The sequence below is a fragment of the Phocoena phocoena genome, chromosome 3 (assembly GCF_963924675.1).
Source record: "Phocoena phocoena chromosome 3, mPhoPho1.1, whole genome shotgun sequence".
Classification (NCBI taxonomy): Eukaryota; Metazoa; Chordata; class Mammalia; order Artiodactyla; family Phocoenidae; genus Phocoena; species Phocoena phocoena.
The window spans coordinates 63,896,488-63,914,776 of record NC_089221.1 but is presented as its reverse complement, the minus strand read 5'-3'; the positions used below and the strand labels follow the sequence as shown (position 1 = coordinate 63,914,776).

Below are 18,289 nucleotides of genomic sequence, written 5' to 3'. Positions count from 1 at the left end.
AACCCAAGGAGAAACACACCGAGACATATAGTAATCAAATTGGCAAAAATTAAAGACAAAGAAAAATTATTAGGGCTTCCCTGGTGGCGCAGTGGTTGAGAGTCCGCCTGCCGATGCAGGGGACACGGGTTCGTGCCCCGGTCCGGGAGGATCCCACATGCCGCAGACTGGCTGGGCCCGTGAGCCATGGCCGCTGAGTCTGCGTGTCCGGAGCCTGTGCTCCGCAACGGGAGAGGCCACAACAGTGAGAGGCCCACATACCGCAAAAAAAAAAAAAAAAAAAAAAAAAAAAAAATTATTAAAAGCAGCAAGAGAAAAACAACAAATAACACACAAGGGAACTCCCATAAGGTTAACAGCTGATTTCTTAGCAGAAACTCTACAAGCCAGAAGGGAATGGCATGATATACTTAAAGTGATGAAAGGGAAGAACCTACAACCAAGATTGCTCTACCCAGCAAGGATCTCATTCAGATTCAATGGAGAAATCAAAAGCTTTACAGACAAGCAAAAGCTAAGAGAATTCAGTGCCACCAAACCAGCTCTACAACAAATGCTAAAGGTACTTCTCTAAGTGGGAAACACAAAAGAAGAAAAGGACCTACAAAAACAAACCCAAAACAATTAAGAAAATGGTCATAGGAACATATATATTGATAACTACCCTAAACGTGAATGGATTAAACGCCCCAACCAAAAGACACAGGCTTTCTGAATGGATACAAAAACAAGACCCATTTATATGCTGTCTACAAGAGACCCACTTCAGACCTAGGGACACATTCAGACTGAAAGTGAGGGCATGGAAAAAGATATTCCATGCAAATGCAAATCAAAAGAAAGCTGGAGTAGCAATACCCATATCAGATAAAATAGACTTTAAAATAAACAATGTTACAAGAGACAAGGAAGGACACTACATAATGATCAGGGGATCAATCCAAGAAAAAGATATAACAATTATAAATATACATGCACCCAGCATAGGAGCACCTCAATACATAAGGCAACTGCTAACAGCTATAAAACAGGAAATCGACACTAACACAATAATAGTGGGGGACTTTAACACCTCACTTACACCAATGGACAGATCATCCAAAATGAAAATAAATAAGGAAACACAAGCTTTAAATGACACAATAGACCTGATAGATTTAATTGATATTTATAGGACATTCCATCCAAAAACAGCAGATTACACTTGCTTCTCAAGTGCGCTTGGAACATTCTCCAGTATAGATCACATCTTGGGTCACAAATCAAGCCTCAGTAAACTTAAGAAAACTGAAATCATATTAAGCATCTTTTCTGACCACAACGTTATGAGATTAGAAATCATTACAGGGAAAAAATGTAAAAACCACAAAAACATGGAGGCTAAACAATATGTTATTAAATAACCAAGAGATCACTGAAGAAATCAAAGAGGAAATCAAAAACTACCTAGAGACATATGACAATGAAAACACGACGATCCAAAACCTATGGGATGCAGCAAAAGCAGTTCTAAGAGGGAGGTTTATGGCTATACAAGCCTACCTCAGGAAACAAGAAAAATCTCAAATAAACAATCTAACCTGACACCTAAAGGAACTAGAGAAAGAAGAACAAACAAAACCCAAAGTTAGCAGAAGGAAAGAAATCATAAAGATCAGATCAGAAATAAATGAAAATGAAGGAAATGATAGCAAAGATCAATAAAACTAAAAGCTGGTTCTTTGAGAAGATAAACAAAATTGATAAACCATTAGCCAGACTCATCAAGAAAAAGAGGGAGAGGACTCAAATCAATAAAATTAGAAATGAAAAATAAGAGTTACAACAGACACCACAGAAACACAAAGCATCCTAAGAGACTACTACAAGCAACTGTATGCCAATAAAATGGACAATCTGGAAGAAATGGACACATTCGTAGAAAGGTATAACCTTCCAAGACTGAACCAGGAAGAAATAGAAAATATGAACAGACCAATCACAAGCAATGAAATTGAAACTGTGATTAAAAATCTTCCAACAAACAAAAGTCCAGGACCAGATGGCTTCACAGGTGAATTCTATCAAACATTTAGAGAAGAGCTAAACCCATCCTTCTCAAACTCTTCCAAAAAATTGCAGAGGAAGGAACACTCCCAAACTCATTCTGTGAGGCCACCATCACACAAAACCAGACAAAGATACTACAAAAAAAGAAAACTACAGACCAATATCACTGATGAATATAGATGCAAAAATCCTCAACAAAATACTAGCAAACAGAATCCAACAACACATTAAAGGGATCATACCCCATGACCAAGTGGGATTTATCCCAGGGATGCAAGGATTCTTCAATATACGCAAATCAATCAATGTGATACAGCATATTAACAAACTGAAGAATAAAAACCATATGATCATCTCAATAGATGCAGAAAAAGCTTATGACAAAATTCAATACCCATTGATGATAAAAACTCTTCAGAAAGTAGGCATAGAGGGAACTTACCTCAACATAATAAAGGCCACATATGACAAACCCACAGCAAATATCATTCTCAATAGTGAAAAACTGAAAGCACTTCCTCTAAGATCAGGAAAAAGACAAGGATGTCCACTCTCGCCACTATTATTCAACATAGTTTTGGAAGTCCTAGCCACAGCAATCAGAGAAGAAAAAGAAATAAAAGGAATACAAATTGGAAAAGAAGAAGTAAAACTGTCACTGTTTGCAGATGACATGATACTATACATAGAGAATCCTAAAGATGCCACCAGAAAACTACTAGAGCTGATCAATGAATTTGGTAAAGTTGCCGGATACAAAATTAATGCACAGAAATCTCTTGCACTCCTATACACTAATGATGAAAAATCTGAAAGAGAAATTAAGGAAACACTCCCATTTACCATTGCAACAAAAAGAATAAAATACCTAGGAATAAACCTACCTAGGGGGACAAAACACCTGTATGCAGAAAACTATGAGACACTGATGAAAGAAATTAAAGATGATACCAACAGATGGCTACACCATGTTCTTGGAGTGGAAGAATCAATATTGTGAAAATGACTATACTATCCAAAGCAATCTACAGATTCAATGCAATCCCTATCAAATTACCAATGGTCTTTTTTACAGAACTAGAACAAAAAATCTTAAAATTTGTATGGAGACAAAAAAGACCCCGAATAGCCAAAGCAGTCTTGAGGGAAAAAAACGGAGCTGGAGGAATCAGACTCCCTGACTTCAGAGTATAATATAAATCTTCAGTAATCAAGACAATATGGTACTGGCACAATAACAGAAACATAGATCAATGGAACAAGATAGAAAGCCCAGAGATAAAGGCACGCACCTATGGTCAACTAATCTATGACAAAGGAGGCAAGGATATACAATGGAGAAAAGAGAGTCTCTTCAGTAAGTGCTGCTGGGAAAACTGGACAGCTACATGTAAAAGAATGACATTAGAACACTCCCCAACACCATACACAAAAATAAACTCAAAATGGATTAGAGATCTAAATGTAAGACTGGACACTATAAAACTCTTAGAGGAAAACATAGGAAGAACACTCTTTGACATAAATCACAGCAAGATCTTTTTTGATCCACCTCCTAGAGTAATGGAAATAAAAACAAAAATAAACAAATGGGAACTAATGAAACTTAAAAGCTTTTGCACAGCAAAGGAAACCATAAACAAGATGAAAAGACAACCCTCAGAATGAGAGAAAATATTTGCAAACAAATCAACAAAGGATTAATCTCCAAAATATATAAACAGCTCATGCAGCTCAATATCAAAAAAACAAACAACCCAATCCAAAAATGGAAAGAAGACCTAAATAGACATTTCTCCAAAGAAGACATACAGATGGCCAAGAAGCACATGAAAAGCTGCTCAACATCACTAATTATTAGAGAAATGCAAATCAAAACTACAATGAGGTATCATCTCACACCAGTTAGAATGGGCATCATCAGAAAATCTACAAACAACAAATGCTGGAGAGGGTGTGGAGAAAAGGGAACCCTCTTGCACTGTTGGTGGGAATGTAAATTGATACAGCCACTATGGAGAACAGTATGGAGGTTCCTTAAAAAACTAAAAATAGAATTTTTTAGTTTTTAGTGGGATACAGCAATCCCACTACTGGGCATATACCCAGAGAAAACCATAATTCCAAAAGACACATGCACCCCAATGTTCATAGCAGCACTGTTTACAATAGCCAGGTCATGGAAACAACCTAAATGCCCATTGACAGACGAATGGATAAAGAAGGTGTGGCACACATATACAATGGAATATTACTCAGCCATAGAAAGGAACGAAATTGGGTCATTTGTTTGAGACGTGGATGGACCTGCAGACTGTCATACAGAGTGAAGTAAGTCAGAAAGATAAACAGAAATATCGTATATTAATGCATGTATGTGGAACCTAGAAAAATGGTACAGATGAACTGGTTTGCAGGGCAGAAATAGAGACACAGATGTAGAGAAGAAACGTATGGACACCAAGGTGGGAAAGCCATGGCAGGGGGTGGTGGTGGTGTGATGAATTGGGAGATTGGGATTGACACGTATACACTGATGTGTATAAAAGTGATGACTAATGAGAACTGCTGTATAAAAAAAAAGAAAAAATCCCCAAAGCCCAACACTGCAACTTTGAGAGAAGATAAAGAACAAATTTGGCATTTATAAAATTATTAGTAGTAGTAATTTTTTGGCCATGCCACACAGCTTGCGGGATCTTAGTTCCCCGACCAGGGATTGAACCCCAGCCCTTGTCAGTGACAGCGCAGAGTCCTAACCACTGGACCACAAGGGAATTCCCATATAAAATCATTCTTATATAGAAAATTACTTATAAATTACTCTTACATTAAAAACTGTTTTTCAGCACAAATTTTATCCTCACTTGCAAGTCAAATATACTATGCCCATATGTTCTCCATGTGTTTTGGGGTTATGATTTATGTACACATACTTGTTTTAATAACTGGTCTTCGATAACAAGAGCCATGAAAAATACTCACCAAAGTGTTAACACAGATAGAATTGAGAACACACGCTCCATTTCGACACTCATCGATGTCAGTGCAGACCTAGTGCAGAGAAGTTTAAAGGGACACTGTTTAAGTCGAAAGACAAATACATTTTGCTTTGTTTTGACATCTTTGTGTGAAGCGAGGACGTGCAATTTCAGGTAGGCTGGTGATCAGAGTATATCCTTAGTGGCCCTGCTTTTGCTTGAGGGTGTCCCATTGCCCTGAGTTTTGGAGTCTCTTCACAAAGTGGTATTAGCCAGGGTCCTGGGGATTTTACTGCTCTAGGGCTGGTTTTTATGTCAATTTTGGGGCTCCTGTTTCTGCATTCTATGTGTAACATAGGTTTGGAGCTCATGACTATATGTCTTACAAGCTTGGAGCTTTGATTTGTTGTGGGCAACTGTCATTTCTGTCAACCATGTCCCAAAGCTGACATCAAGCTTCCTGTTGATTTTTGGGGGCTAAGAAAGTTTTCGCATCTCCTTGTAATAAGTAGGATAGCTCTCTAAGGTTCTGGCTTTCTTCAGGGGTATTAGGTCTTTCTAAAGGTTCAAGACTACATCTGCTATACCCACACAGTGCTTGAACCCCAGTTTCCCACTTGGAGGACCTAAAACCATCTCCCACCTCCCATGAGCTGCTGTGACATCAGTTTCCACCCACAGCTCTGACTTTGAGTTCCCTCTTTGTTTCTCGAACCTGCACATTTCCTCTTATTTCTTTTGATATTGGTCATGCATTAAAATTTGTTGTTTAATTTCAGCAAGTTGGTTCCCTTTGACTTGAGTTCATTCTACCATATTCTGGAAATCCACTGGAAGGGCTCCTTCCTAGCTTACATAAAGCACCTTCTGTTTCTTTTTGTCTATTTTCCTTAGCTTAGTCTTGGCGATTCTGTCTTTAGAGAAGAGGAAGAAAAACTTAGGTCATTACTCCAATGGCTTGTCATTCGTGTGTGTCGAGCTTGGCTCCTTTTTCTAGTCTAAAAAATGATGCCCTCTAGAATCCTTTGATAGGCTGCTAGGAAATTATGAACCTCCGCCCTTCTTTAAAGCTAATAATTTCCGTAAGGTAGTAAAATATATTTATAGACCAACCATTTTTAGGGGCTGAAAACATCAAAAAGAATTTCAGGTCAGTCAGTTAAATAATGGCCAGGATATAGGAGAACATTTGGAAATAAACGGAGACTGTCACAAAGTGCTTGAGTGCTTTACAGCAATTTACGGCTTATATAAGAAGAAAGGCAGGTTTCCTCAGGGGATTATTTCTACTCTTGAAATCCTCTTATCTCTAAAACAGCTTCTGATCAGCAACAATGACTCTATGAAAGTGACCTAATTTTTCAAAGCTTTTATTTGTTTCCCCAGTTCTTAAGTTATTTGGTGGGACAAAATGTTCAAAAGGCTACCAACAAAATAAGGCTGAAACATGTCACATATCCAGGATTACCCCCTTCACTGCTTTCCTAGTGCTACTCGATTATCCCAGCTGACTAGCTTCCTCCTCACTAGCCTTGATGAAATGAGTTGGAAAACTTCCTAATGTGCCCGCAGTACATGAGGACATTCTGCACACCCTTGGCCGCTCAGGGAGGTAAAGGGTTATATGGAAAGAGGTGGGAACCAACCAAAGGTTTTCTGTTGGTAATTAGAGATTAAAAGGCCACAACTTCAGCCCACCTGCTTGTTTGTCTTGGCAAAATTGATCCCAACACCCTGCACCGTGGGCCCCGTGAAGCCCACCGGGCAGGTGTCACATCTGAAGCCAGGAGCCAAGTTCACACAGCGCACGCCTGGGTAGCAGGGATGGTATTTGCACTAGAGAGAAAGAAAAATTCACTCTTTAGCCGCATGGAGAAAACACCCTCAAACTTCCATTCATCTATTTGTGCAGACTTGGGGATTCATTTAACTATCGTTTTTTGGTGCTTGACATGATCAAAGGCAATAAAGGCTTCCAATTTCATAGTTACTCACAGAATCCCTGACCCACACGGTCTGGAGGTTTCCTTGTAGTGGGCTTTTGCTATATCATAGAATCACGCACAGCCGAGTGGAAAGAGTCCTTAATGTTAACCAGTCTACCTCCCAGTGCAAATTCCCTGATATTCTAACTTGGAGTTTTAAAACCTCCGTGACAGGACAGTGTTCCCGGACTACTTGTCGGCTAGCTATTAGTTGAGTCCAAAGGAACCAACTACTCAAACAAAAAGACCTTGAGAAGACAAAACCAGGGCAGTTGTTGTTTCTTGAGTAAGATGTGATTCATCAGGGTCTGTGCCTGCCTTTGTGCCCTACGAAGTCCATGACTGTTCCTAGGCTCTCACAGTCTAGGAGGTTCATTCTGATTTTGTTTTGTTTTGTTTCGTTTTTAACCAGTTCAACTAATGTAAAAAACATGACCACTTCCTGCCCTTTCAAAAGGAGGGAAATTCCAGCTCACAGATAAAAACCAGATGCAGTTCTGTGAAACATGTGCAGATGTTCTTCCAGTGGAGGGATGACTAAAGACCATCTTAATTGCTGACTACCTTGGGGAGGTCATCAGCTACCACAAGCCTGCAGGATCCATGTGTGTGAAAGCTCCTTCCAGCCTTCCTCTGGCCAAAGGCACATTCTGGGGGCAGCCTCGCTACCCACTGCGAACACTGTTTTGGGACTGGACCAGTGACTGGCTAACGATGGTCCTTCAGAGGCTTTGCCAGCTGGCCAAACAGCCCGTATTTGCTGTATGTCCTTCTGGCTCCATCTCTGGGCACTTTAGGTTACTCACAGATAATGGGGCCTCTTCAAGAGGTCTTATTGGTTTGAGATTCCTGTCTGCTCCTCTGTTTTAGGAAGCCTGAAGCAATCAGTTGCAACCCCTGAAATATACCCTTACCCAGATCTTCCCCCTCCCATGTTTGCAAATGTGTGGAAAAATCACAATTGTCACAGAGACTGCTTAAGAGAAAGAATCAATGTTAGAGTTGAAGGCTGAAATCTCAGCATCGTAGTAACACAAACCGGAAGAGTGGGAACCATGGAGGGGAGACTCAATGATCACGGCCACAACTGTGTGTCATGCCTCCTCCTTCCCACCATCACAGATCTCTAAGGATTCCTGAGGGAGTACTTTTTATGTAGCCTGGAGGACAACCCAAGTCATCCCTTAGTCATCAACATGGCTTCTTTTTCCATAAGCTGTCGGATGTACAAGATACTGAGGGAGCCCCATCCTATCTAGTTGCACTTTTACCTCATCAACGTCAGAACAGGTGATCCCATTTCCTGTGTAGCCCTCAGGGCAGGGCCCACAATGAAAGCCATCTCTGGTGTTGGTACATCGGACGCCACGGAAACACGGGTTGGAATCGCACCGGCGCACTGGGGGTATCAGGGATGCTGGGAGCACGGGGGGCACCACGGTGTTGGGGGTTGGAGACTGAAAGCTGAGAGGACCTAGAGGAAAACCATCATCCACAGGCTTATAAACCACCAAGAAAACAGAGCTGATACAGAATCAAGCTTAGTTTCGCAGTGAACTTCTTTTCCCTTCCCTCCGCCTCTGTGCCAAACCTCCAGAAACCAGCGCCAGTGGAGCCTCACCCACCCAGGCCCTCATCAGTTGGCATTTGCTGGTCCAACTCAGAATGCACCAGTTACTAGAAAAGCACTTACCGCAAGCCTGGCATTCAGCTATGGTGTTTCGCAAAAATGATGTTTCCTTGACCTTTAGAAATGGGAAGGGAGAAAAAAAAAGATGGAAAAGGAGTTCCTGATGTATAATCCAGGAGTGAAAGAATCCATGAGTAGCAAACTATTAAGCAGTACTTAAAGGAGTGTTAAAGGAGCTCTTGGTAGTTCCCACTCTGCATGGAGCCCTGGTGTGTTTATCACAGGCTGGTCCCCCATTTTCAGAGCCCCAGGGCAGCGGGCTGCACGGGGCCACTTGGGGTCAGGCTCCAGGTCCCCTCCCTGCCTCTGCAGGCCTGCAGATCCATTAACTCCAACACAGAGCTTCTCTGATAAGACTGGGCCTTCTCTGATGGTATGTCCTACTTGTTACCTGCTGTCTCAGAAGATCCTTCACCTCTCCCAGTAGCTGGTTTAGTTGTGACATCTGCCCCAAGAACTGCCGATTGAAGTCTCCTGTAGGAACAGCAGAAGGTAAGGCGCATTCAGTCAGTGACAGCTATTTCTACAGTGACTCAAAAACAAATGATTTCCCAGAGACCATCAAGACAACGAACGTAAGATACAGGAATTTAGTTTAGGGTAAAACTCATTTAATTCATCTAAAACATAATGATAATGATGCCGCTGGGCTGGTTACTCCAAATTCCTATGAATTATACTAATAAAAGTGCAATGAACACATTCCTTGCCCTGGACGTGGGGCAAGAGCCTCATCTCTGTAGGTACATGATCCTGTAGGGCTGATCTGCCGACAGCCCACCTTTCTGGGATGGGACCCAGTCCAGCCGGGGGCCTGGGGGTTTGTGTTGATGGAGGTGTGCAAACTGCCCAAGAGCCCACACCTGTGCTTGTGGCAGCCAGCGGCTCGCTCTGCTGCAGGAAGCAGTCTTGCAGGCTGGCCACCTGGAACAGCGAGCCTCTCACCGCCAACTTCAGCTCTTCCAAGGAGTCCTGGAAGAAATCGGATTCATACCATACATTGCTGATGTCATTCAAAAGCCAGCGAGCTTGCAGACGCACACAATTTTCATAACACAGTAGGCCTGAATACTTGGACTCTGACGCTTTACATAATTTTGTGGGTTTGCATTTTTTCCTGAAGCCTGCCAGCCCTATCCTTTTGGCTGAAGCAAATATGGAAGAAACCAGTAGCTCAGGAGAGTGCTGGCGTCCAGCGTGGTCTGAGAGCTCATGAAGGTGACTCGGAGAAGAGAAAAGGCAGTTTTCCTTCATGGTAGACAAGCTCTTTTGTGGCAGGAGCCTCTTAAGAGTTGTTTGTTTATGGAGTTTAGACTGTAATGAATAAGACATTGACCCCAATTTTAAACACTATTGTTTCTAGGGTATCTTGGATTCAGGTTTTAGCAAAGTCTCTGGTTTCCTTGTATTATGAGGAGGAATAAACCGTACATTCTTTTTTTTTCCGTATATTCTTTTTCTTTCTTTTTTATTGGGGTATAGTTGATTTACAATGTTGTGTTCGTTTCTGCTGTAGAGTGAAGTAAATCAGCTATACTTATACATATACACCCTCTTTTTTTGGATTTCCTTCCCATTTAGGTCACCACAGAGCACTGAGTAGAGTTCCTTGTGCTATACAGCAGGTTCTCATTAGTTATCTATTTTATACATATTAGTGTATATATGTCAATCCCAATCTCCCAATTCATCCCACCCCACCTTTCCCCTCTTGGTGTCCATACATTTGTTCTCTACATCTGTGTCTATTTCTGCCTTGCAAACAGGTTCATCTGTACCATTTTTCTAGATTCCACATATATATGTTAATATATGATATTTGTTTTTCTCTTTCTTTCTGACTTACTTCACTCTGTATGACACTCTCTAGGTCCATCCAAGTCTCTACAAATGATCCAATTTCATTCCTTTTTATGGCTGTGTTATATTCCATTGTATATACGTACCACATATTCTTTATCCCTTCCTCTGTTGATGGATATTTAGATTGCTTCCATGACCTGATTATTGTAAAGAGTGCTGCAATAAATACTGGGGTGCATGTGTCTTTTTGAATTATGGTTTTCTCAGGGTATATGCCCAGTAGTGGGATTGCTGGGTCATAGGGTAGTTCTATTTTTAGTTTTTTAAGGAACCTCCATACTGTTCTCCATAGTGGCTGTACCAATTCACATTCCCACCAACAGTACAACAGGGTTCCCTTTTCTCCACACCCACTCCAGCATTTATTATTTGTAGACCTTTTGATGATGGCCATTCTGACCGGAGTGAGGCGATACCTCATTGTGGTTTTGAGTTACATTTCTTTAATAATTAGTGATATTAAACTGTATATTCTGTGATGTATATTTTCATATATTTTCACATTACTGGTTTATATCCCTCATTCATTGTTAGTCATAGTCAATTTTCTCACCCCTTAATTTTGTAGCTTTTACTGTACTCATTATTTTATATATGTATGATAGAAAATGTTTATGTTAACTGGCAACATAAAGTCATCGTTCTTATTTTAGAAAAGAGCATGCTAAGGATTTTCAGAGGGACTCTGCTTTTCCATTTAGCTAAGTTAAGATGTATGCAACACGTGCTACATAATAGGTATTTTGTTGGAATCAGACCATAAGCTTTATGGAGGCAGAGCCATGACTGTTTGGCCTGATGCCTAGAATGTGCCTACTGACTGACTAATTGACTGACTGACTGACTGACTGAGAAGGTGACTATGAAGACAGAGCACTGTGGTCCTTGTTGATAGCCTAAGGAGGTAGAACTTTTGGACAAAATTCCAAAAAATTCCATCTGTTTCTGATGACCTGGGTTTTTAGAAATGGACTTATTTGGTGGAGACTAATTTCTGAAATGTCACTGACACAATTTCTGACTGTCATTCTGACTATTTGGGCTACACTGGGGATTCAGAAATAAAGTTTGGCATATCTCTCCATTAATTTTTTTCTCTCTCTATAAATCTACACTAAATATATATACAACTCTTTCTCCCTCTCTCTAAACCTGGATTTTAGCTTTCTTGAAACTTCTGCTTGAAAATGCTTCCTATGTTTCAAGCACAAATTCTAGTATCTGATTCATAGTTTTTACATTATTATCTAAAACTCCTCAGCATTCCTAGTTACAATGGAAATTACTGTTTACACCCTGCTTCTTTACACAAAGGGCTCAGAATAACTTGGTAAGAGCACATATAGTTTAGTTAAAGCATATAATAATGAAATAAAAGTGGAAAATAGTGATTGCAATGTATAAAACAATGGGCCACAGTGGATGAACGTAGTTACTGATTTTGGGATTGACTTCCGTATCAGATGAAATTCTGGAACGATGAGCAGTTATAGTAATAATTGGAAAAGACAAAGAATACTACTAGTTATTTATAGGAAACAAAGTATTTCCTAGCACAAAATTCTTTTTTTTAAAATAAATTTATTATTTTTTTTATATTTATTTTTGGCTGCATCGGGTCTTCGTTGCTGCACGCAGGCTTTTCTCTAGTTGCGGCGAGCAGGGCCTACTCTCCATTGTGGTGCATGGGCTTTTCATTGTGGTGGCTTCTCTCGTTGTGGAGCACGGGCTCTAGGAGCACGGGCTTCAGTGGTTGTGGCACATGGGATCTTCCCGGTCCAGGGCTCGAACCCATGTCTCCTGCATTGGCAGGCGGATTCTTAACCACTGCGCCACCAGGGAAGTCCCCCTAGTGCAAAATTCTAAGAGAAGCATATGTGGCAATTTCTAGAGTAGGTGCAATGATATGATGAAAAAAATACCATCAACCGGGCATAAAACGGAAGACAGAAGTGATGTGATTTGTAAGGCCTCATGGAATTAAGTTGGCAATAAGGGTCTTTTTGTTAGGATGCTCTAGTGAGACCTGTGAAAAATGTTGTTCCTGGTGCTTGGCAATTTCCAATCATTCTTTTTTACTTTCACTAAAAATATAATAACGTTATAGAAAGATTACAAGTAGATCATCCTATTGCCCTAAGAAAGTTTAAAAATTTTTGCTATTCTTTTTGCTATTCCTTTCCTGCTTTACAATTATATCGCCAAAGTCTCCACTTACCATCTAAAAGAGCAGCTCTCAATTTTGACTTCACGTTAGAATCAGTATTTTAAAAAATACTGATGCCGAGGCACCACCGCTATAGATTCTGATTTAACTTGTCTGGAGGGTGGGCCCTCTAGCAGTCGGTTTTTAAGTTCCACAGGTGTTTCTAACATGCAGTCAAAATTAGACCCACTCTTGACCTCAGCCCACTCTTCTGCATTCAGCAGAAGCTTCAGAAACTCATCTTTCCAGTTTGGAGAATGGTTTGTGGGTTCTTACCTGTGCCTTCCTCTGGAAAGTCCTCAATTCAACAGCCTCAGGACTCTGGGCGAGGCCAGAAAAGGCTCTGGGGAGATTGTGAATGGAATCCACTTGCGAGCAGTCCACGTAGAGCTCTACAGAGCCAGCTCCCCGGTGCAGATTGTTCAGTCTCAGGAGGACCCTGTGCCGCCTGCCGTCGGCCAGCTGCAGGTTGTTGAAAACCACCAAATGAATCTTCCCATCATTCTTCAGGTAACGGAGGATGGCTAGAACCAAGCACGGGTCAGCGAATAATGAGATAAAGGGAAAGGGCGTGATTCTGTGCTACACAGCCTCCAGGTGACGATGGCAAGGCTGGGTCATTGGAAAGACGCACGTAAGTCGGCACCATAAATCTTCAACATTTTGCGTGCCAGGCGTTTTTCTAGGCACTGGCCGCCACTCTGTTGCTGAGAACGTTTTGTGCTCATGAAGAGAGACAATAAGTAGTAAATTTGGAAATAAACAATAATTTCAGATAATGATGAGTAGAGTGAGCAAGTAGAACCCATCAAAAGTCAAGTAACATCCAGGTAAGCTCCTGAGGGCATGAACTCACTAATTCGCAAACATCAACTGAGCGCTACTACAGGGCTGGGTGCTGCCCTTCGTTGCTGTAAACACTTAATTTCTCCTCACTGCAACCCTATGAAACTGGAATGATTACAGGTGAGGAAAGGGAAGCTCAGATAAGCGAAGGAACTTGCACAAGGACACAGTAAGTGACAGGACTAGAATTTGAAACTGAGTGTGGTTTATTCCATGACTAAAAGAATGCTAGGCCTGGATAGGCCTTTCTAAGGACTTCATGGGAGATCTACCACCTTACACAAAAAGACATTCCCAGTATTACGTTGAGTGAAAAAAAGGTTATGAGTCAGTACGGGTTCATTCCGAAAAAACTATGTAGGTATGTACACAGACTTATATACACATATACAGAAAATTAGAAGGAAATATTAATACGGTCATTGCTGGACGATGTGTTTTTTTTCCTTTTCTTCATTTTCATTGCCTGATTTTTCTACAAGAAACATGCATTACTTATGTAATACAAAAAAGTAAAAGAAAGAAATGAATTCCACACATAAACCCAGAGTGTGCTACAGTCAGTCTATATGATTCATAACAAGTAACTGGGACCATCTTTCCTCAGATACCTCTTCTGTGAAGTGTAAATGCCAACTTGGTGCTGCCCCATGGAGTAGCCAGCCAGGAATATCTGTTTATGTTGCAATACTGCCAGAAAAAATAATCCCTACTATGAAAGTTTAAAGATGTTTTTGAAGACTTCCTCCAAATACCTTAGCCTTTCTAGGTTGACTTCCCCACCCTTCTAAACCCTGACTAGATTTGCTTTCCCATTTGACCATGGCTGGAGGGGGCCAGGTGGCATCAGGGTCTGTGGTATAGAGAGATGCCCTGAGGAGTAAGGAGATCTTCTCTCGTGCCCACGTGGTCACCACCACTTGCTTACCGAGAGAGAAGAATTGGTAAGACCTGACAGAACAGACTGGCTAGAAGGCCTTTCTCTGGCTGTAGTACATTACTACGTTTCCTGAAGCAAAGTATTGGTAAGACTTAAGTAAATGTGGTATGAGGAGAAAGAAAAAAGATGTGAGTAGAAATTCTTGAGGTATTTTAAACATGGGATACAACAGAGTTTTTTTACCCCTTTATTTAATATTGTTGAGAATTTATAATTGTAACAGCATGGCTGGAAATTGGAGGCATAAGGTACACAAAAGAGGGGGAAAATGAACCCAAATATATGCACTAATTCAATATTTTAAGACGTCTATTTCTTTACTTTTTTGAATAGTTTTGCAAATCCCTGGCGTTTTTACAGGCCAGTGGAAACACCACTTGGACTACCAGACTTCAACCAGGTCATAGACACATATACTCAGGATCTCCTCATTTTCATTATGGCCACAACCTCTGTTCCTCATAGTAACAGTTTAAGAGGATACACAGCTTAAAACAAATACCCTTGGTCTTTCTCTCCTGGGATTTCTGTGTAATTCAAAGGAAACACATTTTCATGGGCCCTTGCCTGCTTTGAGCAGGCCTTCCAGGCCATGTGGGCCATGATTTATTTTCATAACTGAATCGCTAAGTTTATAAACAGTACCTAGTGGAGTACGTCATGTATAACAGTTGCACATTAATGTTGTGAATATAAACTTTCAATGAATAATTAAATGATTGCATCGAAAGCTTTTCACATATAAATTTAAAAGTTTAGAGAGTAGCAATTTAACATCTATTGCAGGCAGCCAAACCTGCCATTGTGTTCCTGCTGCCATTTAAGGGCACGCTAGACTTCTGCCTTGCTTTGTGTTGCAGTGTAGCGCTGAAATGACAGATTCTTCATGCTCATAGGTCTTGTGACAAGAGCAAGAGGAAATAAAGGAAAAGAAGACTTATGGAAACTTCCATCTTCACAAGGTCCGTTAGCAGAAAATTATCAAGTGCTTTGACATTTACCATTCTTCATACTTGATCCAAGAATTTTCATTTTGCTTATGGCTTCCATTTTTTCATTTTTCTTTTTTATTGCAAACCCCTTACTTCAGTGCTTCTATACTTATTTTATCTTCAGAGCAGTAAGACTACCCCAGAGGGTCGACAGGCACCTGCTCAGAAAACTCAGCATTCTCCCATCAGTCACAATGAGTCTAGAAACAGCCTCAACAACCCAGGAGCCTGCAGCCTGGGAGATTCCCTGACCTTCTCCAGAAGCAGCACCACTGGAGGGGAGAGAGCAGACATGGTTCCCTTCCTCTCTCTGGTCCCCCTTTCCCAGTGCTCACCTTGCCCAATCTTAGCCCAACATACACACAGAGCAGAGGGGAGCAAAACAGAGGGGAAAATACAAGTGAGCCAGTAAGACATCACTTCTGCCTCCAGAAGGAGTGAAAAATCAGGCCTGGAAGCCGAAAGGAGCAGTCTTCTCCCGGCTCCAGCCCACTTCTGCCCCTTAGCACCCCAGGGAGCAACGCACTCAGGAAAACCGTCACTGGGTACAGCTCTGCTTCTTCAGCTGAAGCGCATTCCATCCTCTTGCTTGCTTCTCACTGCAACAAGTGTGCTTGGTGATTTCAGCCTTGTTCTCTCTCAGGGCGAGTACCAAGAACTCCTCTGATTAGAACTGAAGGCTGCAGGTCTTCAAACGGTGTTTCTGCCTCTACCTTGTTCTATCTCTGGGTTTCTCTGCCAGATTCCTTACTCACCTTCCTGCTGAGGGTCTCTTTCTATGCAGTTTTTCTGGACTGAAAGCTTGACATTCTTACAGGACTGTTTTGACCAGATGATTGCCTTTTCAATGCAACGCACGAGCGAGCCAGTGGAATCATTCACTAGCTCCCTAATTAATGTGTAACTTATCCCAGGACGGGCCCAACCTTCCTGCCACCTTCCATTCTGCTGATCACCGGCCAAGCTGAACGAACAGTTCTAATAACCCATTTTCACCCCTCTCTAGCTTTCTCCAGCCTCCCTCATCCTTTTCTTTCTGTGCAAATGTTCTCTTCTCCATTCCTCTCCTTCCTGCTCCATTGCCACAAATCTGAAGCCAAGATCCAGCTCAAATGCACCAGACTCCCTCTAGTCTTCCATCTTCCCCATGGTTGGAAGTTACTGCCTCATTCGTCTTCCCTAACACTTTCTCGGTGCTTTGCTAGGTATACGTTTTCAGGACTCAGGTTCCAGTCATGGCTCGGACCCTTAATCCCTATGTGACCCTGGGCCTGAAGTGTCCACTTCTTAAACTATTAAAAGGAGTCAGTAAAAGCTGTCCTTCCTATGTCATTTTGTTTTCAGTGGTGATCAAACAAGAAAATGCAAAAATATAAGCTGCTATACAAACGTAGGTACTAGTATATTTGTTTATTTCTCATCTTCTCTGCTAAAGCATAAACTCTTGGGACAAGCAGTCTATTTCTTACTAATTTTCCCATACACCACAGCATCTGAGAACACCAAATACAACAATCTGTTGAATGAAAAAATAGATAAAATAGAGTATTCATGTATCTACTCTGTTGGTTTTTTTTTGGCGGTACGCGGGCCTCTCACCGCTGTGGCCTCTCCCGTTGCGGAGCACAGGCTCCGGACGCACAGGCTCAGAGGCCATGGCTCATGGGCCCAGCCGCTCCGCGGCATGTGGGATCCTCCTGGACCGGGGCACGAACCCGTGTTCCCTGCATCGGCAGGCGGACTCTCAACCACTGCGCCACCAGGGAAGCCCCCTACTCTGATTTTTTTAATCCACAATCTTTTTAAAAGTGTGGGGAGCAGTTTCTATTAGTTTACGTACATAAACCCTTTCCTTCTAAACTTAGCATCTTTGTGTACTTGAGAGTTTGCAGCCCCGTTTTATGGCTGCATTTCCATGTCTGGGTACCAGCCCGACCTGATTAAAACCATCTCAGTGACTGGCGGGGGATGAAGACGAAGAAGCAAACCAAAGCAATGAAGATTTGAAATATTGCTATCTTGGGAAAACTTTCAAAAGGTGCTTTTTGAAAAGTGGACGGACTTGGCGGTCAAAAATATTATGATGTGTTGAATGTCAAAGCTATGAAGCAGGCTACCAGCTCTAAAAAACTGGAAATGATAATATTTTGTCTGCTTGGGCAAAGAAATTCGAGTGACCTAGCCTGCAGGCAGCAAACTCAGCAAGGTAGTCCGGGGCTTTCTGCTTTGCTTGGCGAATGGCTTTGCTTGGCAAATGGCTTTGCTCTTTGGCACTTTTAAATATATGATGAAAGCAATTGCTGTCAACCTTTCCTCTTCTTCTCTAAATAACTATACATTAAAAAAAAGACTTCTTGCCATTAATGTTTCTTGTGACGGATATTCTTGTTTGCCTTGGCTCATTTATCTTTATGCCTTATACGCTAAGGTCTTTGTAACTTTAGTGCTTTGGAAATACATAAAAGGTAAATCATCAAACTGCTTTTCCTAAAAGTACTCTGGGTGACTCCCAGGTGTGATAAATGCAGTATTGTATGTTTTGAAATTTTTTTGTAGCAGTTTAAACCAATGTAAAGCTTACAGAATACACACACGCACACACACGCACACACGCACACACACACACGGAGCAAAGAAACCATCCGGTGAAAGGAAGCACAGCAGTTATACTGAACATCTGCAAAGGGCTTTATATTTTGCTAAGTTACGAGGCATCACTGTAAACAACTATCAGGTA

The 18,289-nt window shown here is 41.5% G+C and overlaps 1 protein-coding gene across 1 annotated transcript in view; it reads right to left on the bottom strand.

Annotated features, from left to right (window-relative positions):
• The window catches only part of THBS4 (thrombospondin 4), a 50,398-nt gene that overhangs the window by 19,885 nt on the left and 12,224 nt on the right, over window positions 1–18,289 (bottom strand). The window contains exons 3-9 of the mRNA XM_065873968.1: window positions 13,051–13,298; window positions 9,569–9,677; window positions 9,097–9,179; window positions 8,709–8,760; window positions 8,287–8,489; window positions 6,729–6,866; window positions 5,035–5,103 (exon numbers count right to left, since the gene is read on the bottom strand). Coding sequence (XP_065730040.1) covers window positions 5,035–5,103; window positions 6,729–6,866; window positions 8,287–8,489; window positions 8,709–8,760; window positions 9,097–9,179; window positions 9,569–9,677; window positions 13,051–13,298 — 902 coding nt within the window. The remainder of the gene's footprint in view (window positions 1–5,034; window positions 5,104–6,728; window positions 6,867–8,286; window positions 8,490–8,708; window positions 8,761–9,096; window positions 9,180–9,568; window positions 9,678–13,050; window positions 13,299–18,289) is intronic.